The 24114-nt window shown below is 43.9% G+C and overlaps 1 protein-coding gene across 2 annotated transcripts in view; it reads left to right on the top strand.

Moving 5' to 3' along the window:
- ATRN (attractin) overlaps positions 1-24114 on the top strand; it is a 153275-nt gene that overhangs the window by 44830 nt on the left and 84331 nt on the right. For both annotated transcript variants that reach the window (XM_035101162.3, XM_088661154.1), the window contains exons 2-9: positions 6621-6704; positions 8745-8858; positions 12391-12519; positions 14780-14985; positions 15735-15903; positions 17727-17817; positions 20743-20986; positions 22117-22300. In XM_035101162.3, coding sequence (XP_034957053.3) covers positions 6621-6704; positions 8745-8858; positions 12391-12519; positions 14780-14985; positions 15735-15903; positions 17727-17817; positions 20743-20986; positions 22117-22300 — 1221 coding nt within the window. The remainder of the gene's footprint in view (positions 1-6620; positions 6705-8744; positions 8859-12390; positions 12520-14779; positions 14986-15734; positions 15904-17726; positions 17818-20742; positions 20987-22116; positions 22301-24114) is intronic.

Here is a 24114-nt window from a genome sequence, read left to right on the forward strand (position 1 = left end):
CACCATAATCTAGAGCCAGGGTGCTGTTACTAAAAAATGCCCTATTATGAATCCCTATAGTGTTTGTGCCTGTGAAATGACGAGTTTAGGCTTCAGTTTTTGGTTAGGGTGTGAATTGGGTGGTTTTTGGTGATTCAACGCTGATTTTGTAAATCTGTTCCTTTCTGAGGTGATTGCGGTAAGGATGTTGATGGATTGCTGACTGTTTTATAAGGTCACAATGATTAATGATGATAAACTTAATCAGGAACCTGGAGGGTACCACATTGACATATAAATTACCCTCAATACAGAAAGCAATGAATGTGAAAAGGTTCAAACCCAATTAAGTCTAAGTTCTTCTGATTATAAGTGTAACTGACATAGTTTAGTCTTGACTCCTATCTTTACCCGACATCTAGTAGACAATAACTTGTTTTGTTGTAATATTAACATGCCTAGTCCTCTATCCCAAAGGCTGGCCTAGAATAAGTTGCAGTAATTTTCTCCGCCAAATTAACTCCGTCAGTCAGTCAATTGATTTTTTTTTTTGCCAAACAAAATAAGCAGTTAAATGTCAGCTGGTCTGCTGCAGAGAAAACATAATTAAAATGGGTTTTTAACCAAACATTGTTTTAACTTGGGCTTATCTTTGTCAGTTGAAGGTTATTACAAAGCAATGAATGGATCGTCTCCCTTGGTTTTCATTGCATACCTGAAATCCGTTTTCACAAAATTTCTGTTTAGTCAGGTGTGCTTATATAATGCTGAAGACGAGACAGCGATGAATGATCCCTGTCTTCTGCAAATGTGACTTTAGAGTAGCAATCTTTAGTGAGCTATTGCAGTGTGAATCTGAAGCATTGGATTAGTTACAGATAGGTAGCCATGCTGGTCTGCCGTAGTTGAAACAAAATGAAGCACACGAAAGCTCCTACTAATGACAAACTTAGTTGGTCTCTAATGTGCTTCTTGGGATAAACGCCTGCTTCTTGGGAGAAAAGCAATGACAAACCTAGACAGCATCTTAAAAAGCAGAGACATCACCTTGCCGACAAAGGTCCGTATAGTTAAAGCTATGGTTTTCCCAGTAGTGATGTATGGAAGTGAGAGCTGGACCATAAAGAAGGCTGATCGCCGAAGAATTGATGCTTTTGAATTATGGTGCTGGAGGAGACTCTTGAGAGTCCCATGGACTGCTAGAAGATCAAACCTATGCATTCTTAAGGAAATCAGCCCTGAGTGCTCCCTGGAAGGACAGATCGTGAAGCTGAGGCTCCAATACTTTGGCCACCTCATGAGAAGAGAAGAATCCTTGGAAAAGACCCTGATGTTGGGAAAGATTGAGGGCACTAGGAGAAGGGGACGACAGAGGACAAGATGGTTGGACAGTGTTCTCGAAGCTACGAACATGAGTTTGACCAAACTGCGGGAGGCAGTGCAAGACAGGAGTGCCTGGCGTGCTATGGTCCATGGGGTCACGAAGAGTCGGACACGACTAAACGACTAAACAACAACAACAACAACAATGTGCTATTGGAAGGAATTTTTATTTTTATTTTGTTTGAAGCATTGGAGTTAGTTAGTACAGTAACTTTGTCCTGTTTCAGGTATACAGTGGTACCTCGGGTTACAAATGCTTCAGGTTACAAACTCTGCTAACCCAGAAATAGTACCTCAGGTTAAGAACTTTGCTTCAGGATGAGAACAGAAATCGTGCTCCGGTGGCACGGAGGCAGCAGGCGCCCCCATTAGCTAAAGTGGTGTCTCAGGTTAAGAACAATTTCAGGTTAAGAACGGATCTCCAGAACCAATTAAGTTCTTAACCAGAGGTACCACTGTAATGGCAACACATGGCTTCTTGTGTTAAGGAACCATTCAAGAGACATTCAGAGCTGCAATGAAGATGTCCCAACAGGTTGCACACTGCCCACTAAGCTTTTAAGGACTAGGCATGAGACTGTAGTGTATTTAAGAAATATGGTTTATTTACAGGTCAAACTCGGAAAATTAGAATACCGTCGAAAAGCGCATTTATTTCAGTAATGCAACTTATTATTTTTTCTTTTTCTTTTAATTTTTACAAATGCTTTCTTCTGGAAATTCCACAGTAATAAAACAAATAGTTACAATAATGCAAAAAAATAAACAAAAATAAACATCGCTATTACATTTCATTAATTACATTCCATTTATAATTGACCCGCCTAATGACAAATAATTAAAATTACAACAAATAAAGGCTTGGCATATCTTGCTCTGCATGTCATGCATCTATCTCATATATTGGTTTCACCTTTTAAGTTGCATTACTGAAATAAATGCACTTTTCGGCGATATTCTTAATTTTCCGAGTTTCACCTGTAAACCTATTCACACCTGAAGCCTTCAGTGGAGGGGGTGCAGAACATGGTGTCTCTTTTTGCTTCTCCCATAGCTTCAGCAAGCTTGGGGCCAGAGCAAAAGCCAGTCATGCTCCCTGGTCTCTTGGTCCAGCCTCTCCCAGCCAGCCCTGCATGCAGTTCTGTTCCCTCCCTTCTTCAAAACCCTTGCAAAACGCAACCCCAGCCACGTGCAGCATGGCCACACTGTTTTACCTTTAGGCTAAACTGGAATGCTAAACATTTCTCTGCCTGCTGTAACCCTGGCAACCCCTGTCTCACAGATTCCAGGGTCTTCCCTTGATGCGCTGATGACTGTCCATCAACATCCTTGCATTTCTTAACAACTTATGCCCAGGCGATGCCCCAGCCTGGAAGGACCAGCTCAGTCTACATTTTTTCCCTTACTAATTTCCAACATCTGTCTGCTCACCTTCGTTCTCAAGGCACTGATTAAACCCCAGCACCCAGGAGTCTGCAGCGGTTCAGGGCACCCACAAACACATAACAGCAAGTAAATCATTTATAGGCTGTTATTGGAAATTCTCCAGTCCTTGACCTCTTAGAGGTATCCTGGTGTCCCTTTTTAGGTGGACCAGTTGAGATCTGGGCAGATTCATTTTCTAGCAGAACTTTTCACTTTTCCCCTTGGGTCTTGCCAGCAATGCTGGAGACATTTTGTGGTGCTATTTGTACTGTGAAAGCTGCAGTAATTGCTTTCAGAGTAGGTCAGTTGTAACGATTTCTGCCTAGTGAAGTTGTTTGGGAGAATGGCAGATTGCACAAGATCTTTTGCCGTTTCGACAAGGTTTGTTTGAGCTACCAAAGTCTGTTTGTTTGCTATCAATTACTGGCAGGGTGCCGACTCAATTGATACATGGATGTTCTTTGCACATTTAGATTCTGAGGGTTGCGCTGCTCTCTAAAGGTCACGCTTTGGAGAAAACAAGATCAAATTAGGCACCTGTGCTGTATGCCGAATTTCTCAGGGCTGTTAAACATTCAACCTCTTCTGTTCCAGCTAAAAGAAACAGCCATGCTACAAGGTTCATTCAGGTGCAGGGAAATTTCAGTACCGGTAGCAACCTGTAATGAATATAAAGTCACTAAAACGAACGATCCTTCTTATCATTCTGTAGCTGCTTGTGCGGGACTAGTTAGAATCTGAAATTGCTCTTTTCTGGACCTTGCATCTCAATCCCTGGTGATGGCACATTATCAAACAGATGTGTGAAATTCCTTCAACTCTGTAAGCTGGCAAAGATTTGGAAAAGCTGGGGTTGTTCCTTTGGCTTGCACAGCTGCCAGCAGGAGATGAGGCACAGCCCCTTCGAGAAGTATGGTGGTTCTTTGGTTCTCAAACTTAATCCATTCCAGAAGTCAGTTCCAAAACCAAAGCGTTCCAAAGCCAAGGCACACTTTCCCATAGAAAGTAATGCAAAATGGATTAATCCATTCCAGACTTTTAAAAGCAACCCCTAAAACAGCAATTTAACATGAATTTTACTAACAAGACCATTGATCCATAAAATGAAAGCAATAATCAACGTACTGTACTATAAAATAAATAAGACAGTATTGTAGATGATAAAAGTTAAAATTATTTTTTTCCTTACCTGCACTAATGATAGTCATTGTTTGGATTGGGGGCTTTTATCAATTTCCGCAGGACACAATCAATCAGTAGCTGAACTGAGTTCTACGCAGTCACAAAAACAAATTAACTGAAAAAGCCTCAAAAACAAAAACACAAAATAAATAGCAAAAACAAAAGAGCCAAACTTAATCCATTCTGGAAGTCCGTTTGACTTCCGAAATGTTCAAAAACCAAGGCGCAGCTTTGATTGGTGCAGGCGCCCCGGAAACAATAACTGACAGCTGCATCGGATGTTCAGCTTTTGAAAACAGGAACACTTATTTCCGGGTTTTTGGCGTTTGAGAACCAAGGCGTTTGAGAACCAAGGCGTTCTCATGCACCTTCACCACACATATATAGGAGTCTTGTTGGGGGTGTCTGCCTGGCTCCCAACATCCCAGAATCATGCTTTGAAGTCCACTGCTGTCACCTTGTGCCACTCTGTCCAGTTCACAAAATGCAAAGGCATTGAGGTCTAGTCGGCAAAGACAAGTATTTGACAAGAGATGTCCGACTGCATCCAATTACATCTGTGTGGACTCTGGGTTAGCTTCCTTTTAAGGAATGCTGGCTTTAATTTATCTGTGGAATTTGTCACTTTCATTCCAATGTCAACTGCCAATCATTTTTCTCTCTATGCATTTGTAGCAGAAGAGGTGCACCTTCACCTAGCTCTGAGCAATGAATGGTTTTATGCATTTGTTTGCTGTCACAAGTCACACGCCACATAAAACCGTAGTTTTAAGTTAGGCTACAAAAGAGATACAGCGGATAAAATCAATTAAAAATAACCACAACATCAGAAAAGCTTACTTAAGATGCCTAATAAACGTAAAGGGACGCCTGACCATTAGGTCCAGTCGCGGACGACTCTGGGGGTGCGGTGCTCATCTCGCGTTATTGGCTGAGGGAGCCGGCGTACAGCTTCCAGGTCATGTGGCCAGCATGTCAAAGCCGCTTCTGGCGAACCAGAGCAGCTCACGGAAACGCCGTTTACCTTCCCGCTGTAGCGGTACCTATTTATCTACTTGCACTTCATGCTTTCAAATGGCTAGGTTGGCAGGAGCAGGGACCAAGCAACGGGAGCTCACCCCATCGCGGGGATTCGAACCGCCAACCTTCTGATCGGCAAGCCCTAGGCTCTGTGGTTTAAACCACAGCGCCACCCGCATCCTTATACTTAAGATGCCTATAATAATAATAATAATAATAATAATAATAATAATAATAATAATAATTACCAAGCTGCTGCAGTTTGCCTGATCTCAGTTGGGAGGAATTTCTACATAATTGGGCTCTCCCTGTGGGGCCACCAGTACAACTCTTTCGGAGACTTCGGCGATTGGGCAGTCCTTAAAGAATTGGGCAGCCCTTAATGTTTCTTGGAACAAATTAGTTATGGGCTTTTAAAATTAGCACAGGATCTGCCACTTTGAAAAGCAGCAGGGACTGTAAAAAGAACAGTGGTTATTCAGTTCCTGCAGCATGAGGGACTGATGGCAGGGAAACTTTGCTTGGATTTGAGCAATTGGAAAGGCTTACGGGTACACTGACCTTCAAAAGAAAAAGAGAGAGGCTGCGGGTAGACTCTCACAGTGTATGCCTGCAAGTCTAGTTCATTGTACTTCTGATTCTGCACACCAGCGGTTAATGTCCCTGGAAAAGACAGGTCTGGGTTTTCCCCATGGCGAACTGTTGGAAGCTGTCTTTGGAGAGTGCAAATGTATGCTGATGCCATATTTGCTATGGACATGCTCAGTAGGAAGTACCCTGTATAGGAAGTATCGGGTCAGGCATCGTTATCTGGCGCTTATTCAGTATACGAAGGCAAAAATGAGAGCAGTGGCCCAATGCTATGTGTCGAATTCTGCTCCAAAGGGTATGTTTTGTTTAACTTCTTTGCAGCCAGCTAATTTGGACTGAGGCTGTGGTGTGATAGTTTCCTAGAAAGCTGGTCAATCATAATAGTCATGCCAGACTTCTAACAGTTGTTTGCCCCTGTTAAACAGGTATAATTCTAAGTAGCAGGTGACATCCAGCTAAGTAATACTCACAGCAGAAATGTTGGAATCAATGGGTCTGTTCTGCTATGACTTAATTGGATGTCATTCTGTGTTGGGTGATGCAGGTTTGCACCCTTGGTTTGCTTCATGGTGATAATGATGAGAAAAAACATGTACTCCTTGACTCTGAATTTTTACCCTCAGTAGAAATTCTGAATTTGTATGCCCCCAGAAAATCTCAGAATACTAACTTTGGAGAGACTTTATTGCTAGTGAATCTGGGGACAGATAGAATGGATTTTCTGAAAACTGTAACTGTATGCCGGATGCTTGAGGTCCCTTTTAAATACTTTGTAATCAAAATCCACATTAGGATCTCTAGTATCACAGAATAAAAACCCCCATCTCTAGCAATAGTTTAACGTTTCCACAAAGGGTGTGAAGAGATACTTTTAAAACACTTTGGCAAGAAGAGATGACAACACTTTGCTGAAAGGGGGGGAAGGATAATTATGAGAGTATAAGGATAATGTATTGGCTGTATTGACGTTTTTTTTACAAATAAAATAAAAGAAGTGCTAAATCATGATGGGATGCTACATTTTTAGTTTCTCTTCACAGGCTTACTGGAAGTTCGGGGTATGTAACAGATGGACCTGGAAATTATAAATACAAAACGAAATGCACATGGCTTATTGTGGGAAGGTAAGTAGCAAACACTTTAATATTCACAGGATGGAATTTGGCAGTAATCTTGCCTGCATGTAGCTACATCATGATGTTTTTAACTGCTTTCCCAGTTGGCTTATTTTTTTTTTGCTGTCCAGTTGCTAAACAGGAAAGAATTGCTCTTGAACAATTATTGAAACTGGCCCTAATTTTGCATTCCAACAGTGTTATGTTGCTGTTTTTTGGTATGAGAATTCTTACCAAATTTAAGAACAGCTCATAGGCCACGGTCTGGTCCAGTCCGTACAAAAACGGCATCCATCTCGCTTTACTTTGGGGAATCAGACTTCTTCCTGGTCTATAGCAAAGACTACAGCCTGTCATTCGGAATGGAGCTGTGAGGATTAAGCCCCAGAGGACCTCTCACCACCCATTTCTTCAGGCTGTGGTTCAGCATCAGCAGAAATAGGGCAAGATGTGAGTTGTATCGGGTGACATAATTAAAAAATACCAATAACTTGGTGATTCGGCTTTCTGATCATAACTACTATTCTCCTTGGGTTGGCAAAAGAGAGGAAAACAATTACAGTGGTGCTTCGCAAGACAAATTTAATTCGTTCTGTGAGTCAATTCATTTTGCGAAAAATTCGTCTTGCGAATCCCATAGGAATGCATTGAATTTTTAATTTTATTTTTTTTGCCCATAGGAATGCATTAATTGAATTTCAATGCATTCCTATGGGAAACCGCGATTCGCTAGACAATTTTTTCACAAAACTAATTCGTCTTGCGAGGCAACCTCCAATCGCAAAAACTATTCGCCTAGCGAAAAATTCGTCTAGCAGGGCATTCGTCTAGCGAGGTACCACTGTATTGTTATTCCTCAAGCTTAAACTTGTGGGTTGCAGCCTAGCTGTTCAGATATTGTGCCAAAGGCAAGAGGCAGCATACTTCATGACTTTTCCTCTTGTGCAAGGAAACAAAACCTGGCATTTCCCCAATGAAAGCTGGGACTTCTCTGATTCTGTCCCAAATTCACATTTATTCAGATAGACCTTCAGAGGTTCTGTCAACCTTTCAGCCAAATTCCTTGCTTTAACTGCAATGATATTTGATCCCCCCCCCCAAGCAGATTTTAGTGGTTTTTTTAGCAGGATTTTTTTAAAATAAAAAATAAGAATGGCGCTTTTATAGTTCCATTCCTTTTGAAGGGTGCTTATGTTTTTGTTCAGTCATAATGTTTTGTGGTATTTTTAGGCTGGATGCTGGCATGCTGGATACTGTGCACATATGTTGGGTCAGATGTGACAGAATATATATATCTACACAAACGAAATTTCTACATAGAAGCAGTTGCCTGTATTGAAGAGGCACCCCCTGTGTTGTTAACCTTATTCCTGTGTCTGCAATACTTGAATTAGCTAGGAGATGTCATTGCAGCCCTTGATGTGAAAGAAGAGAGCAAAACTGAGTATAAGTGAGGAGACTGTGCTAAATTTTTGAGATACATCCATTGTTGGACTGGACGTTTTCAGGCAGAATATCAGATCTTTGAATGTGCACGTCATTTTAATATTGGGGTGGGGGGTTAAAATGTGTGACACCCCCCCCCACCTGCAGTCTATAAAGATTCAGCCCCACAACAGTGGCACTGTGTGACTGCTCTGATAATATTTCCTTCCTTTGTGAGTCCGAACTGCCAAGTTATTGTCAATAGCATGAAGCTGGTCAGCATCACCTAGCTTTTACATAGGAATATTTCCTCATTGTGTTGATATTATAATAGCCTGCAGAATTTTAGCTTTGGCTAATTCTTCAGGATTTAGTAAAACCTATTGTCACGACTGGACCTAATGGTCAGGGGTCCCTTTACCTTTACCTTTATTGTATGGGACTAACTTGGAAGAAATGCTCACTACAAAAAAGTGGTGATGTAAGTTTTTATTGCATTACAATAAAATAACTTGAAAGAATAGACGATGATACAACATTAGAGGCGAGCTGTGGCTTTGCTTACAAAGGAGAGCAATAGGTTGAGGGCCTGTGGAAATAACGCTGCTTGTTTTCTTCCCACAGGCCGAACTCGATCCTTAGGCTCCGTTTTAATCATTTTGCGACGGAATGCAGCTGGGACCACTTGTACGTATATGATGGGGATTCAATTTATGCTCCATTACTGGCTGCTTTTAGGTAAGCCCCAGAGAACAGTGTGAAACTAATTGGTATGTCGTATTCGTTTGATGTGATTCTTCATGTTTTGTCTTGAAAGTCTGCGGTTCTTTTTTTCCTGTCCTAGGATCAGGAAACACAGGGAAAGTATTATGTGGGATTTTTTTTGTTTGTAGTTCCCACATTACTTGAGTTTCTACCCCTTTGCATATCTGTGCATGTGGTGAACACAGGAAAAGCCTTTGCACAGCAGTCTTCACTGTGCTGTGCTGCCATTCCACTAATTTTCATTTCGACTCACATTGGTGCTTCGGCTGATTCCAGCCAAATGTGATGGGTATGCATGATTTGGCCGCCTTGAAAACCTTTTCCCTTGCCCATCAGGTGCCTTGACAATTCTGTATTTCGACAGGAGATGCGCTTGGGTTCCATGTTGCTTTTATTCAGGTTCTTTAGGAAGGGGTCAAGACAGAGAACTTGACAGTAGTTCTGTTTCTTCTTCTTTGCCCAGATGTCATATAGTGAGGCAGTGGTTCATCTGGGAAAGTAATATAGATCTCTCCCGCCCCAGTCATTAGCAAAGATCTTGCAGGTACTTGCTTTGAATTGCATTTTCATCTGTAAAGCTGAAGTGAGCTGGATACAAGTTGGCTGTTCTTATTAATGGGGTTTCAGGAAGCTTAAAATCGGTGCGTTTCAAAACGGCATAAAACGAGAAATCACTGCCTGGGGATAAACACAGTTTTATACATAGAAATAGTCTTTTACCTTCTGTTTTATCTTGAGATGAACTTGTTCATTTTGACACTTGCCAGTTTGGCAATCCAGAATTGGCTCAAGTGAACTTAATTTAGAGCAAGGTTAAGCAGATGTTTCTGTGTTTGGCGTCTTCAGCTCATGCACTTGACAAACTTTTAAGCATTTCTTTTTGCAAGTAGGCAAGCTGTGATATTCCCCCAGGTGCCTAAGAATAATGAACTTCCCCATCACTTGTCTATCTGATTTGCTGCTGGCTTCTACAAAGTGGATTCTGATCCCTAGGTAGTACAATGCTGACTACAGCTTGACTCTTTCGATGAGGTCTTCATATGGCCTAAAGCTTCCAGGTGCTGTTGTAGATACTGATGACAAACACAGTTGGGCAACTGACTGCCTTGACATCTTGTAAGCCCCAACTTCATTAAAAGTCCCGCCCTGCCTGATGGATCTACTGTCATTCAGTTGCATTGTACGAAGCCATCATTGGAGCAAGAATCAAGGCTGACATGCTTAGCTCAGTCTAAGTCTCCTTTTCTCTCCCTTGACTGCCCGTGTTGCTTACCCCTTCAAATGGCAGCTGGAACCTGACAGCTGCCTAAAGCAACCTCATTGGACTTTTGCTCCGTAGATACCTGAAACTTCTGGTGCCTTAAATAGCAAATTCTGGGTAGTCAAGTAATTTTCCCATTCTGGAATCTTGGCTGGCAGGCAAACAGGTTCCTTCTAGAAGAATAAAGTCCTGGCATTTTACTGGTTAACTCTGCTATTACAATGGGTTTGTCTATGAACAACTACTTCAACGGCCTGGAGATGTTTTAATAGTTCTCCACTGTGATGGGAAAACAAAGCACTTCTTGTTCCTAGCTGCTCCTTGGTTGAACAATTGGGTTTACTTGACATTAAGCTTTGATGAAACATTGACTTTAGAGTGACAGGCATAAGAGGGCTACAAATACATAATTAATCTTTAGGCACCTGAGCCCTATGAGGATGCATCAAGTGTAAAATTATTTCTCTTAATGCTTTAATGTGCAAAAGTTGAGTGGCAATAATTTTTCTCTTGTTTGTTGGAACCTTGCATAGACCAGGTGTCTAGCCAAAGGATTTCTAACCAGGAAAAAAAATGCATTCAATTTGCATGAAAGTGGTAGACGAGATTGGACAGGCTGTATCAGGAGTGTGATGTGGGGTGCTGACTCTTGCACCCCATGCGTGGCCCACCTTAGCTATACCATTTGCACGTTATGAGACATGCACCTTTTCTGTGCCTGGAAGGACCTCCATTCACTGAGAAGGTCAGTTCTTCTGGAAGTCTGCCTATGCCCCAGAACTATGGGTGTGATCAGGCTTTGCTTTGATCAGGCAGAACATCATTGTGATCACCACAGTTGTGTGAATCAGTCCAGATGTAAGCTGGAAGTGCGTGGCTGGCAGTCATGAGCAAGCAAGAGGTTGCACTTGGACCAACCTAATTCCAGAATCCTGTGCTGTATCGGATGTGAGCAAGACATATAATTGGCCGGTTTTTTATATTACTTTACTGTTTTCATTGGAATTGTTGCTTTCTTAGTTTCTATAGTTGAGGTACCCTACCTTGGCACCACCTGCTTGATGAAGGGTGGGCTAAAAATGGAATAAATAAAAAAGGGCTCTGATCTCTCATTTTGTGTGTTTGTAGTTCTCAGCTAGTATCCCCTCCCTTAATTAGATGAGTACCCTTTTGCATTGTTTGAGAAGCACCAGCCCAATAGCTCTTTATCTGAAGGACTGTCTGGTTGAAAACTGAAGAACCATTGGAAGACACAGCGAGGTGCCCACCCACAGCCAGCACAAATTAGCACATACAAATGTGTGTCCTCTTTCATTCCCTTTGGGGGTCGACTTTGTGGCAATGCTTAGGTGGCATGCTATCTCCGAGAGAAATATTTTTATTTTATTTTATTTATTAAATTTATATACTGCCTTTCACCTGAAGAGCACATGCAACACGAAAACTCCCTCCCTCCCTTCCATATATGTGTGTGTTGAATTCTTGAGTGTTTTGCCTCCTGCAACTTGGAGCACTTTATTTTTAGTTGAGACCTTTCCATTGTTGAGAAGTACAAAAGGAAGATAAATGGTGTTTGAAAATATGTTTGATTTTGATAGCTTTGACCTCTTCCTGATTTTTGAGAGAGACAGAGAGAGAAAGGAAGGGGTGGGGTTTAAATGGACAAGATACAGGGGTAGATAACTGATCCCTGTTAGTTGCTCTTGCAAGTGACCCCCATAGCTCTTGCGGATTCCATCCATTTGATTTGATTTTAAATAGGCATTGTTGCATATTTGCCCATCTAAAGATGATGATGGGAGGTTTTTTTTAATGCTTGCCTTCATAATTAAAACCAGATGCATTCTCCAGATTAAATGATTCGGATATTGACTCGGGTGAATGAGCGTTTAATTTTAGTGACTTAAGGCTTGCAGTCCTAACCCCACTTACCGGGAAGTGAGCTCCATTGAATCCAGCAGGACTTAACTCAGAGTAGTCACAGTTTGGCTTGTGCTGCAGGTTGTATAAATTGTGCTACTCAGTGATACTTACGGTATTTGTAAACTGTTCGACGGTCAGATGTTATGCTTTTGTCTCCATATATTACTCTGTAGGCCAACGTTTCTACTGATAGGACTGTGTGGAGTCTTCCATCTAAAGCTGCGTCTATAACAATGTCTTCCATGCTGCATCTTTGCCTATTCCAGCTCCTGAAACCCTCTCCTAATGCAGCTGCGTCTTGCCTTGTCTCTCCCTGTACAGTGGCCTGATCGTTCCTGAGAGGGAGAGCAACGAGACGGTCCCAGAAGTTGTAGCCACCTCTGGTTATGCTCTCCTTCATTTCTTCAGCGATGCAGCTTATAACTTGACAGGATTTAACATCACCTACAAGTAAGTTGCGGCTGCGGGTATGCAAGGAGTGCCAAATGAAAGGCTTTGAAGCACTGCTTTAAATTCACATGTCAGTTTCTCCCTGCAACATTTGCAGTTGGTTTTTGTAGCAATATCTCCTTGTGGATTTAGCTTGCATCTTGAATCAGCACTTCATTTATTTGAAGAAAATACATCGATAGCGTGGTTTCTGCCCTGTTAGGTTTGGGCAAGTGGTTATTTTGGACTTGTGGGGAGCATAAATAGCTAACCATATTTATGTTTTTATACTTTGTGTTTGGTATATTGATAGAGGTTTCCTCCCCTGTTCTACTGGCAAATGCAGAATGTATCAGGCCCTGCTCTAAAAAAAAGGTTAAATTTATTACTTATATTTGGATCTTTCAAATTCCCAATTTGTGATCTCTCATTCTTTACACACTGAACTGGGATCTTTAAACACGCAGTGAACTGGGATCTAAAACACACCAATGGAACGAATGGCAACTAGCATTTGTTTCTGGGATGTAGCAACAAACATTTCCAGAATCTGAAATCCTAGAAACTGTAGCACCATCTTGTGGCATCAGTTGGTATTTCACTGTACAAAACCTTGAAGAACAGAAGGAACTGATTTATACCAAGTCAGATGATTTGCCAGTGAGAGATTTTACTTTCTTGGGCTCCATGATCACTGCAGATGGTGACAGCAGTCACGAAATTAAAAGACGCCTGCTTCTTGGGAGAAAAGCAATGACAAACCTAGACAGTATCTTAAAAAGCAGAGACATCACCTTGCCGACAAAGGTCCGTATAGTTAAAGCTATGGTTTTCCCAGTAGTGATGTATGGAAGTGAGAGCTGGACCATAAAGAAGGCTGATCGCCGAAGAATTGATGCTTTTGAATTATGAGGAGACTCTTGAGAGTCCCATGGACTGCAAGAAGATCAAACCTATCCATTCTGAAGGAAATCAGCCCTGAGTGCTCACTGGAAGGACAGATCCTGAAGCTGAGGCTCCAATACTTTGGCCACCTCATGAGAAGAGAAGAATCCTTGGAAAAGACCCTGATGTTGGGAAAGATGGAGGGCACTAGGAGAAGGGGACGACAGAGGACGAGATGGTTGGACAGTGTTTTCGAAGCTACCAACATGAGTCTGACCAAACTGCGGGAGGCAGTGGAAGACAGGAGTGCCTGGCATGCTCTGGTCCATGGGGTCACGAAGAGTCGGACATGACTAAACGACTAAACAACAACAACAGATGATTTGGCAGTCCAGGCCAGTAGCGTCTTCTCTAACTGGAGCAGCTTTCTAGGCTCTTGGCAGACTTTCCCCTACCCATTACTTGGAACCTGATTGTTCTTAACTGGATTTGCTGGGGATTGAACCTTGGATATTTTACGAATAAGGCATGTATGTGCCCTGCGGTGAACTAAATGACCCTTTTGTAGTTCCTTGCTTGAACAATACCCCATGAATGCACCAGCTGCCCTGGCTCAGCAGAGCTGAAGAAAGTGATTTGGTGTACAAGTTGTTACTGATCTAGATCTCCTAGACGGGAGAACTTAAGCCAGCCTCCTAACAGATGAGGACCACATGATCTCACCATCATTTATTTGTATGCCGCCTTTCCATAATTAAAACCATGTTCAAGGTGGCTTACCACATGAACAGATTTCCATAACTACAGAAGTGGTCGTAAACAATCAATAAATCACATCAAAAAGTGGCAAAAAAGAGACTAATAAATTTAATGACTAATAATAATCCACAATCATACCATTATCTCTCTTGAATACAGCATTTCACCTCCCCTCACCTGAGCACAGCCATGTTACCTCCATGAGCCCACTGTTTTGTAGCTCTGCAGATGCTCCTTGTCTGGCTACTTTTTCTGGGTTCTGCCTATCAAACCCTTACACTCAGATCATTAACTCCAAAGGCTGAAAACATTCTGATTCTGTGCACTAAGTCTCCAGAAACATGTTTTGAAATCTGGAAGAGTTCTGTCCTTTCACCATCCTTTCTCCGAGCATAATTTTGTTGATTAAAGGGCAAAATTGTATTGCATTCTTTTCTTTTTTTCTCTCCCTGCCCCCCAAATTTACTATGACATACTGGATTTCTCTCCGGACGTTCCTCCCAAGGGAGCAGTAAAACTGCTAGTTACCTGATCCTATTTGGCATGAGTCTTGGTCGTTTGCTGTTACCACTCTCCATTTCCCAGCGCTGTGACAACCAATCTTTGATATGACCTTTTCCTGATTCTCTGTCTGCAGCTTTGATGTGTGCCCTCATAACTGCTCTGGCAGAGGGGAGTGCAGGGCCACCAACAGCAGCAAAGTGGTTGAATGTGAGTGTTCAGAACATTGGAAAGGAGAAGCCTGTGACATTCCATTCTGCCCAGACGACTGTGGCTCCCCAGAGAGAGGGCTGTGCAATGTGAATGGTACCCAAGGATGCGTTTGCAACTCAGGCTGGCAAGGTAGGTGGCAAATGCCCTTTTGTGATTTAGAGTTTGCAATGCTTAGCAAGGATTTGAATGGTGCTGGCATTTTTTTTTCTCCAGTTTGATGTGAGCTCCTGTTGCTCTGTCTCAGCTTCTGCCTACCTGGCAGTTTGAAAGCACGCCAGTGCGTGTAGATAAAATAGGTACCACTGTGGCAGGAAGGTAAATGGCATTTCCCTGCACTCTGGTTTCCGTCACAGTGTTCCATTGCGCCAGAAGCAGTTTACTTCTACTGGCCACATGACCCAGAAAGCTGTCTGTGGACAAATGCCAGCTCCCTTGGCCTGAAAGTGAGATGAGCGCTGCAACCCCATAGTTGCCTTTGACTGGACTTAACCATCCAGGTGTCCTTTACCTTTTTACCTTTACCTGCATACTCGGATAGCCGCTAATGCCTATCCCGTCAAAGTTTGCACCCAAAGCTTCAGCTATCGATATTTGGATTTACTCATCCTGCTTCCCCAAGCTCCTTGGCAACTCTTGTTCTGCTCCTTGGGTGGAAATTTCTGTTATTTCTTCCATTCTTCTTCTGCTTCTATACTTCCTCCCCCTAGTCCCTTCTTATCTGTACCTCTCAAAGCTCCTTTTCTTTATTCAGGTCCCCTCTCCCTCCCCATCCTTATTAGAGCTTATTGCCTATAAATGCCTGTCAATATAAATGTAGCTCTTGAGTGCTGGAAAGTACGTAATACTGTTCTAGACACATTCAGTTTTGCTTCTCCTAGGTACAGACTGCTCAGTACCTGTTCCAGCAAACCAGTCGTTCTGGACTCAGGAGGAATTCTACACCCCCAAACTTCCTAGAGCGTCTCATAAAGCCGTAGTCCAAGATGATGTCATGTGGGTAGTTGGTGGTTACATGTTCAACCACACAGATGCTCAAATGGTTTTGGCGTGAGTACAAACAAAACTTCAAAACGTTTTAATGGGAAATGGTAGTGAGGGGTTTCACTGTGCTCTTGTGTTGACCTGTGCTAAATTTAGAGGGAACCAAGATGTTGGGATGTGTAACAGACAACCGTTTGACTTTAGTACAGTGCTGGCTCTGCTCTCCCCCTGCTCTTCTGAAGTACAGCTAAGCTGTTTCTTGCCTTGTGCTCTCCCTTTCCTTAAAAGATGGTGGTACTTGGTGATCTCCCTGAAGTCTTGCACGTGGGTTTTGTGGCTGTGTAGAGCAAGGTTCGAAACCTTCTAGAGCTAGGAGGAAAGGTTTTTGTGGAAAGGGCATATGCTCAGAAGGGCCTGGCTCCTTCCTGCCTTCTCCCTCAGTAAAGCTCCTTCTTGGTGGCAGAAGAAGATGTGTCATTAGGAACTTTCTTTATGGGCTCTGTCTGCAAAATGCAAAGCTAGGCTTTCTGCCCCTTGTCTACCTCCATTCTCTGTCATTTCCTGTGTTTTGTTTCATCTCTGTTTCCCCTGTGACTTCTGCAATGCCTGGTGCTGCTTCAGTCGCAGCTGGACACCATGTGTGGCAGTGAGTTTCTGTGGCTTCAGTGAAGGTGGACAGGTCCTCTTGTTTTCAGGTGGATGTTGTAGACAGGTCCTCTTGTTTTCAGGTTACCTTGTGGAAGGAGCAGCTCGGCTTTGTCCTCTCACTCCTGTTATTGATGGCTGAGTCCTCTTCCATGGTCCCTTCCTAAGCAGTTACAGGGGCCTGCCTGGCACCTTTAACTGCTTAGGAAGGGGGGCATGGGGGAAGACTCGGCTATCAGTAACGAGGACTAAGACAAAGCTGAAGAACTGTGCTCGAATGATGCAGTCATGTGCGTGTTCCTAGTTGCATAGATGTCTTCTGTGGTCCCAATTCCTCTCCCTGATAGGATGCCAGTTCCATGGGGGAAACTTGCATGGCCAGCTTTGCATGTAATTGTTGAGACACCTTGGTGCAACCTTCGAAGCCTGGCACCTGCTTGCAGAAGGAGTGTCTCCCAAGCTACAGGTAAAGGGTGCCATGGGAGCCTCTTAATCGTGTGTATGCCTTTCACTGTCTCTCTGTATTGGCTATACAGTGGTACCTCTACTTACGAATTTAATGTGTTCCGAACACACATTTGTAAGTCGAAAAAATTTTGTAAGTCGAATCCCATAGGAATGCATTGGGAGAAAAAATTCGTAAGTCGAAGCAACTCTATCTAAAAATTCGTAAGTAGAAAAAATCCTATCTAATCCGCATCCAAGATGGCGGACGGAGCTCCATTTGTAAGTAGAAAAATTTGTAAGTAGTTATTTGTAAGTAGAGGTACCACTGTACTTCATTAAACTAATACAGCTGAGGTCAATCAAGGCAGGCCAAATAGGTGGCAATTCACAGGATTGTATCTGGAGCTGGCTTACAGCCACCAAACTCCAGGGTAAAAAAGTTTCATGAAGAAAGTCCTTACTCATCTGCAGGGAGAGTATTTGAAGATGGTGCTGGACAAAAAGGAATAAAGGCATTCCTCTTGTTTCTGCTGCGCTTGAATTCAATTTGAGGGTCTGTTTTCTCTATCAAAGAACCACAACAAATGCAGTCCCTTATATTGTCAGCTGAAGCACTGGAGTCAAATCACTTTTTGTTTTATCCGTGTGCTAGTTTGATCATTAAACACCCCTTTTAGCATTTTTACTGTGTTTGCCCTATTCTTGTCCCATATGCATTATGAGAAGTATAAATAGCAGCTTTGTGCTCGGCGTGCAAAAGGGATACATCAGTGTATTTTGCCCTTTTCATTATGCAGGTATAATCTTCTTTCCGGAGAATGGCTGCCCCTGAACAGCAGCGTGAATGCAGTTGTGATCAGATATGGGCATTCCCTGGACATACACGAAGTAGGTGACTTCTGTTGAAGTTATTGAGGCTGCGATTTGTGTTCACATTGTCTTGTAATGGCCATTCGCTGCAAACAATAAAATCGATCGAACTATTATTAGAACTATTGAGGCTGCGTTTCCAATCTTGTTTGAAATTCTGGGCCTGCTTTGGGCAAACTCTTCTCCCAGTAGAAACCCGGAGGAGGAGAATTCAGTATTCCACGTCTGTTTTGGCAACCGCCCAAGTTGTACGTTCTCTTGATAGTGTTGGTGGGACACGACGCAGATCAGTGAGGGCTCATCTTTGGGTGTAATCTGTTATTTGGTGACTCTTAAGAAATAGTGAGATGAGAGCAGACTAAAGAGCTTTGATAGGCTTTCTTATTAATAGAATTTGGTATTCCTCCAACTATTCGGTATTCCTCCAACCAGAGGATGCAGCTGCTCCTTCCTCTATTCAGGTTAGGCTGAGGAGGAGAGGCTTGAGCAATGCCACGAAAGTGACTTCCTGCCACAAGATAAGATGTGATAACTACCACTAGAGTGTATGGTTCTAATAGGGTATTTTAAAAATCCGCATGGAGGAGAGGCCTATGAATGGGCATTAGTTCTGTTGTCTACATTCAACCCCCATGTTCAGAGGCGTTGCACCAGTGTGTAAGCTTTTATGGGGAGCAACCATGAGAGGAAGTTGTATCCTCTGAAGCAGGGCACAAAGGCACCTTGATGGTGACTAAGGTGAGAAGCGAGATGCTGGATTAGATGGGCCTTTGGTCTGATGCAGAACCCCTCACTCTTAAGTTCTTGTGGGTTTTGTAGTGAAGTACAGTGGAACCTGTACTCACGACCACAATCCATTCCAGAGGCCCGTCCTTATGGTGAAACGGGTTGCTGGTAGAAGCGCTGTTGTGCTTCTGTGCATGTGCAGACGGCGGCAGCCACTTCTGCGTGTGCTCAAATCGTGGCAAACCCAGTGTTTATTTCCGGGTTTGCCGCGGTCATGACTTGGAACGGGCCTAAGTAGAGTGGGACGTAAGTAGAGGTTCTACTGTAGTGATTTGAATCCAGGTATCTCCACCCCAAATCCAGTGCTCTGTCCATGGCGATTCATGGATTAATTCCAGTATGAAATGGGATAAATGCAGTGCATTCAGCAAAAGAAGGAAAACGAGCCTTGAATTTAATTCTGCTTCAAGAAGTACAACGGGAGTCAGTCACAGAATGGAAGAATTTCCTTAGGAGCCCAGTTTAAGGCAGCGTGGCATGGAAGGCAATTCATGTGGCACACTATAAAGAAATGGGGGTGATCCGTAGGTGGAAGGATGATGCTGCAGTTACTGAGCTTGGACTGGAAATTGAGAGAAGGACTTAAACAAACAGTGATTATTAATCTTCACACTGTCCTTCCTCCTTAAGGATACCAGGGTGATGCACATTAAGCATAAACAAAACTAAACGTGCCAAAAAAATAGAGTATTCACCATTTGATACTTAAAAGGCAACTAGAAACAAAACACGGCCAACTTGACTAAGCACCTTTGAAGCACCTGTGCAAATAAGTTTTTACCTCGTGCTGAAATGATTAGAATGCTTGCGCCAGCCTTGTAGGGAGGGCATTCTAAAGGGCTCTCTCTTCCTTGTTGATATACAACAAATCTTACCTGGCAGAGGTGCACAGAAGCTCATCTGAAGATCTTAGGATATGGGCCAGAAAAGGGCAGCCCTTCAGATATTGGAGGGTTTTAAAGACAAATTGCCTTGGAAGCGATCCAGCCGCCACGTAAGTCCTTTAGAGTCAGTGTAACGTGAGTCCATCTGGCTGTGCCAATTAAAATTCTGGCAGCCACATCCTGTGTGAATTGGAAGCTTGTGCGTTGTCTCGGAGGGCAAGCCCATGTAGAACGCATTGCAGTGATCCAGTTGGGAGGTTACCAGACAACGGGTCACTGTGGCAAGACGATTGCTGTCCAGGAACAGCCACAGCTGGCAAAACAGTTGAAAGCAATGGGCAGCACTCTGTGCTACTAAGGCCTTATGTGACAATTCTGGAGCCAGGAGTTGCCCCCAAACGGCACACCAGGGGGAGTGCAGTCTCATGTAGAACAGATTGTGCAGCTAATTCTTGGACACAGCAGCTACTTATCTGCCATGCCTGCCTTGTCATAACTGAGCCTCAGTTTCTTGGCCTGCATCCAGCCCATTTCTGAATCCAGGCACCAGTTCAGCACTTGCACAGCCTCACCCAACTCAGAGGACAGGAGAACTGAGCTGAGTGTCGTCCGCATTCGAATGACACTTCCCTCCAGGCCTCCTGATCTTGCATAGTGGCTTTGTATGCTAAAGTTGCGGGGTTGAGGGACAGATTCCCTGGGTCTGTCATAGAGCGGGGCAAGCTTGCCATGTGATTTGTGGTGCCTCAGTTGTTAGCCCATTGGGGCCAGGGAGGGATGTTATTCCCCCATATGATTTTGTTTTCTCTTGACTGCTTTCCACGCATCTCCTGAACCCCCGGCACCCTGGCATTTGAGACTTCCACACTTAGGGGCAGAATATGGGAGGAACGGGATCGTTTTCCATGCCATTAGGTGAAATTGTAATATGCAGAAGAATGCTTGAGATTAGTTCATTTCTTCACTATTTGGAACATTTTCTGTTAAATGCTGATATTAACTGGTGAAAGATGGGTGTGAGGCTAAAGCTGGGTAGATGCTGGGTCATTTATTAGAATGCTGGTAGCTTTTCACGTGTGCTGGTGAATGGCGGAAATGATTGTATGAGAACATTCATTCTGTGATGTGCAGGTATGTGCAAATTCAAGTTCTTTGTTTCTTTCTTTGCTAGGAGTGCTGTTTGAAGTGCTTATGAGTTTGTTTTCTTGTTGGGTCATTTTTAAAAAAGCAATGAATTCTAATGTGAAATAAACCTTTACCCCTCCCCCCACAGAATAAAATCTACATGTATGGAGGCAAGATAGATGAATCTGGAAATGTGACCAGTGAGCTCTGGGTGTTTCATATCGCAAACCAGTCCTGGGTTCACGTGACCCCAAAGACCAAGGAGCAATACGCTGTCGTTGGCCACTCAGCCCACATTGTCACGCGGGATGACGGCACGGTTGTGATGCTGGTCATCTTTGGGCATTGCCCTCTCTATGGATACATCAGCAACGTGCAGGAATACAACCTGGGTGGGTATTGCTTTGACAGTGACTCTCAACCTATCATTTGTAAAGAAGCAAAGAGGAACATCTTACATAAGACGGCGCTAATGGACAAATTTCCTTCTTCCACCTGTCCCCTTTCCTTCTCTAAAGCTCCTGCTTTACCATTCCCCCCCCCCCCACTTTTTGATAATTCCAATTATACCTTCAGTTTCAACACTGGGTTGCATCAAATGACATCTGTGCGTGAGCAGAAAAGCATTTTACTTGTGCCATGGGATGTTCCCTTCCTTTCCATTTCCCCTGTGGCTTCTGCTTGCCCCCCAACATCTCCATGGGGAGCTCTCTAGAGCAGATTTTGGGGTGGGATGGGGGTAGAATGAGGGGGCTGCAGTAGGAAGAAAGGGGAAGCTCCATTTAATGCTCCATGTTTGCCCTGTTTATTTTTTTTATCGTATTGCGTTTGCTTGGTCATCCTTCTGTATGTGTATGTTGTCATCTCCTCCTGCAGAGGGCTAGGTAACACTTTTTTTCTCTTTTTCAAATACCTACAATTTTTCACGGTTTCTACCCCTGTTGCGGCCTTTACCTTGTGTTCATTTCCTTCATCACTTGCCTCTTCCTTCCCAGATCCTTGATGCTCATGTGCCTTTTCAAGTTCTGTTCCCTTCTCGCCACCCCCCTGCCACCCCCTGGGCAATCTCAGTCTTGTTGATCTGATGAGATTGTAAATCCTTCCGAGCTGGGTATTTGTTGCTTGTGATGGGGTAGTGGTCCTGCTCTCATTTTTAAATCAAATTCCTGACAATTCATATCCCCTGGCGTTGGGTTAGGTAGCAATTTTTAAATTATGTACGCAGCCTATATATTTGTAATGTATAAATTAAAGTTCAGTTTCATCTTGCCAGTATGTAAGCCAGCTTGAATTGCATTTCTTATTTGTTTCTGGGAAACATCCATGCCTAGACCCTGAGGGATTCCACAGCCAGTGAATGTCTGCTGAAAGTAGCTGTGAACCGGAGGGGCTTTCTTATTTGATAATGGGGAGGATTTCTGTAAAGAGGATGATCCTTGCTGTTAGTAGCGATTGAGCTGGAACATATGACACCTGCCGATTAAGCAGGGCACTTTCATAACTGCCTCTCATTCTCTCTCAGCCACAAATACATGGAATATTTTGCAAACAACGGGAGCCTTAGTTCAAGGAGGCTATGGCCACAGCAGCGTGTATGATCCAAACACCAAGTCCATCTACGCTCACGGAGGTTACAAGGCGTTCAGTGCCAACAAGTACAGACTAACAGACGATTTATACCAGTATGAAGTCAATAAGGGCAGGTGGTAGGTATACTTTAAATCTATTTTCACTTTGAAATCTGCAGCCTTCTGTGGCCACCTAAAGAGTCCCGGCACTCTAGTTAATGCTGGAATCTACTGTAAGCTGATCTTAAAAACTTTAAATGTTGGGGAAATGTTTCTGTAATACAGAGTCAGCCAACAGGTTGCCCTCCAAAGCTACAATTCCCATCATTTCCGTCCACTGGCCATTGCATCTGGTGCTTTATGGGAATGGTAGTTGCAAAGAACCTGGAGGACACCGTGTTGGCGACCCCTGCTGAAATAAGCAAAAACAAACAAACCTGAATCCATTTTGACTGTTTAGCAGTATTTTTGGATGTTTGAAAGAGCCCTTGCTCCACCCACCATGAGACCATGTGGAGAGGGCTCAGTGGTCGAGCATCTTGCCTTGCATGCAGAAGCTCCTGGCATTTCCAGGTAGGACTGATAGAGATTCCCTGTCTGTAAGCCTGTAAACCAGGGGTCGGCAATTTTTTTTAGCTACGGGCCAGTCCACTGTCCCTCAGACCTTGTGGTGGGCCGGAGAAGCGGCACCGGGGATGGGGGGAGCTGGAAGAAGAGACGAGGGGTGCAAGTAGTCCTCCTCCCCACCCCCCAGCCCCAGCCGCTGCACTTACCTTCTAGGCGCTGCCACCGTCACCACCGCCGCTGCTGCTGCTTCTCATGGGTAGGCAGAGCGAGCTCATCTGCTCTGCTCTCTGGCCCACAGGAGCACCAGGGCGGCAGCAATGGCGGCAACGGTGGAGGGAAGATGAGCGGTGCGAAAGGGCTGGCTCCGGAGAGGGGCTGCTTAAAATGGCGCTCAGGCAGCTCAGCCCAGCCCCCTTCCTTCTCTAGGCAAGGCGGGGAGAAGGCAGGAGGAGGGAGGGAGGTGGCTCCGCCGCGGTGTGTGTGTGTGTGTGTGGAATGGAATGGTGCAGGGGAAAAAGTGGCGCAGCCTGAATAAACAGAATCCCCATGCTGATCCACCGACAGTCTGTGGGCCGGATCCTGAAGTCAATTGGGACCGATCCAGCCCGTGGGCCTCAGTTTGCCGACCCCTGCTGTAAACAGTCAGTGTAAACAGTCCTGAGCTAGACGGACCCAGGCTTTGACTCTGTATATGGCAGCTTCCTATGTGGAAACGGTGGTGAATATGTCAACCATATCTTGAATAAATGTAACATACTTGGAGGACCACCGTACACAGTGGTTAGGAAGGGTTTTGGAGATTGATTGAGTTAATTAAGATATTTGGCTGAAGGCAAAGGGAGGACTATGGGAAATGCATATTTTATAGCCTTTGTTTTAACTAGCAGACCACGTTTAAGTGAGTCGATAGGTTCTCTTTAAATTATGCACGGGTTGTGCAGTTAAATTTGCAACACCAAGGGACATACGCATATTTTTATTTAGACAGATCCCTGCTCCCCACTCATTTGTAGGGAAAGGTAAAATGGCACCTCAGGGTCCAACTAGGCACAGACCCTTGAAAAGCAGATTCCTAGGTGATGGGAGCAAGAGAAGGTTGAATCCTGCCCATGCTTGTCTGCCCACTTTCCCCAAAACATATTACCCCAGCTGATCTTCTACTGATGGGAGCTGCTCTTAGTTTCGGAGCCCTAGCTGGAGGGGAAAACCGTAGGGATGCCGTTTCAGTGGGGAAATCATGAGTGGGGAAACGGTTTAGCACCCCCCCCCCACCTTACCCACATGGGCTGGTTATGACAAATGGATCTGCCACTGTGATGTCTAATTTGCTCTGACACCAGTCTCTGTGCAAATTCTACCCCTAAAAGTAGATTTGACCAGAAAGC

Source organism: Zootoca vivipara, chromosome Z1 (genome assembly GCF_965207765.1).
Source record: "Zootoca vivipara chromosome Z1, rZooViv2.hap1.1, whole genome shotgun sequence".
Lineage (NCBI taxonomy): Eukaryota > Metazoa > Chordata > Lepidosauria > Squamata > Lacertidae > Zootoca > Zootoca vivipara.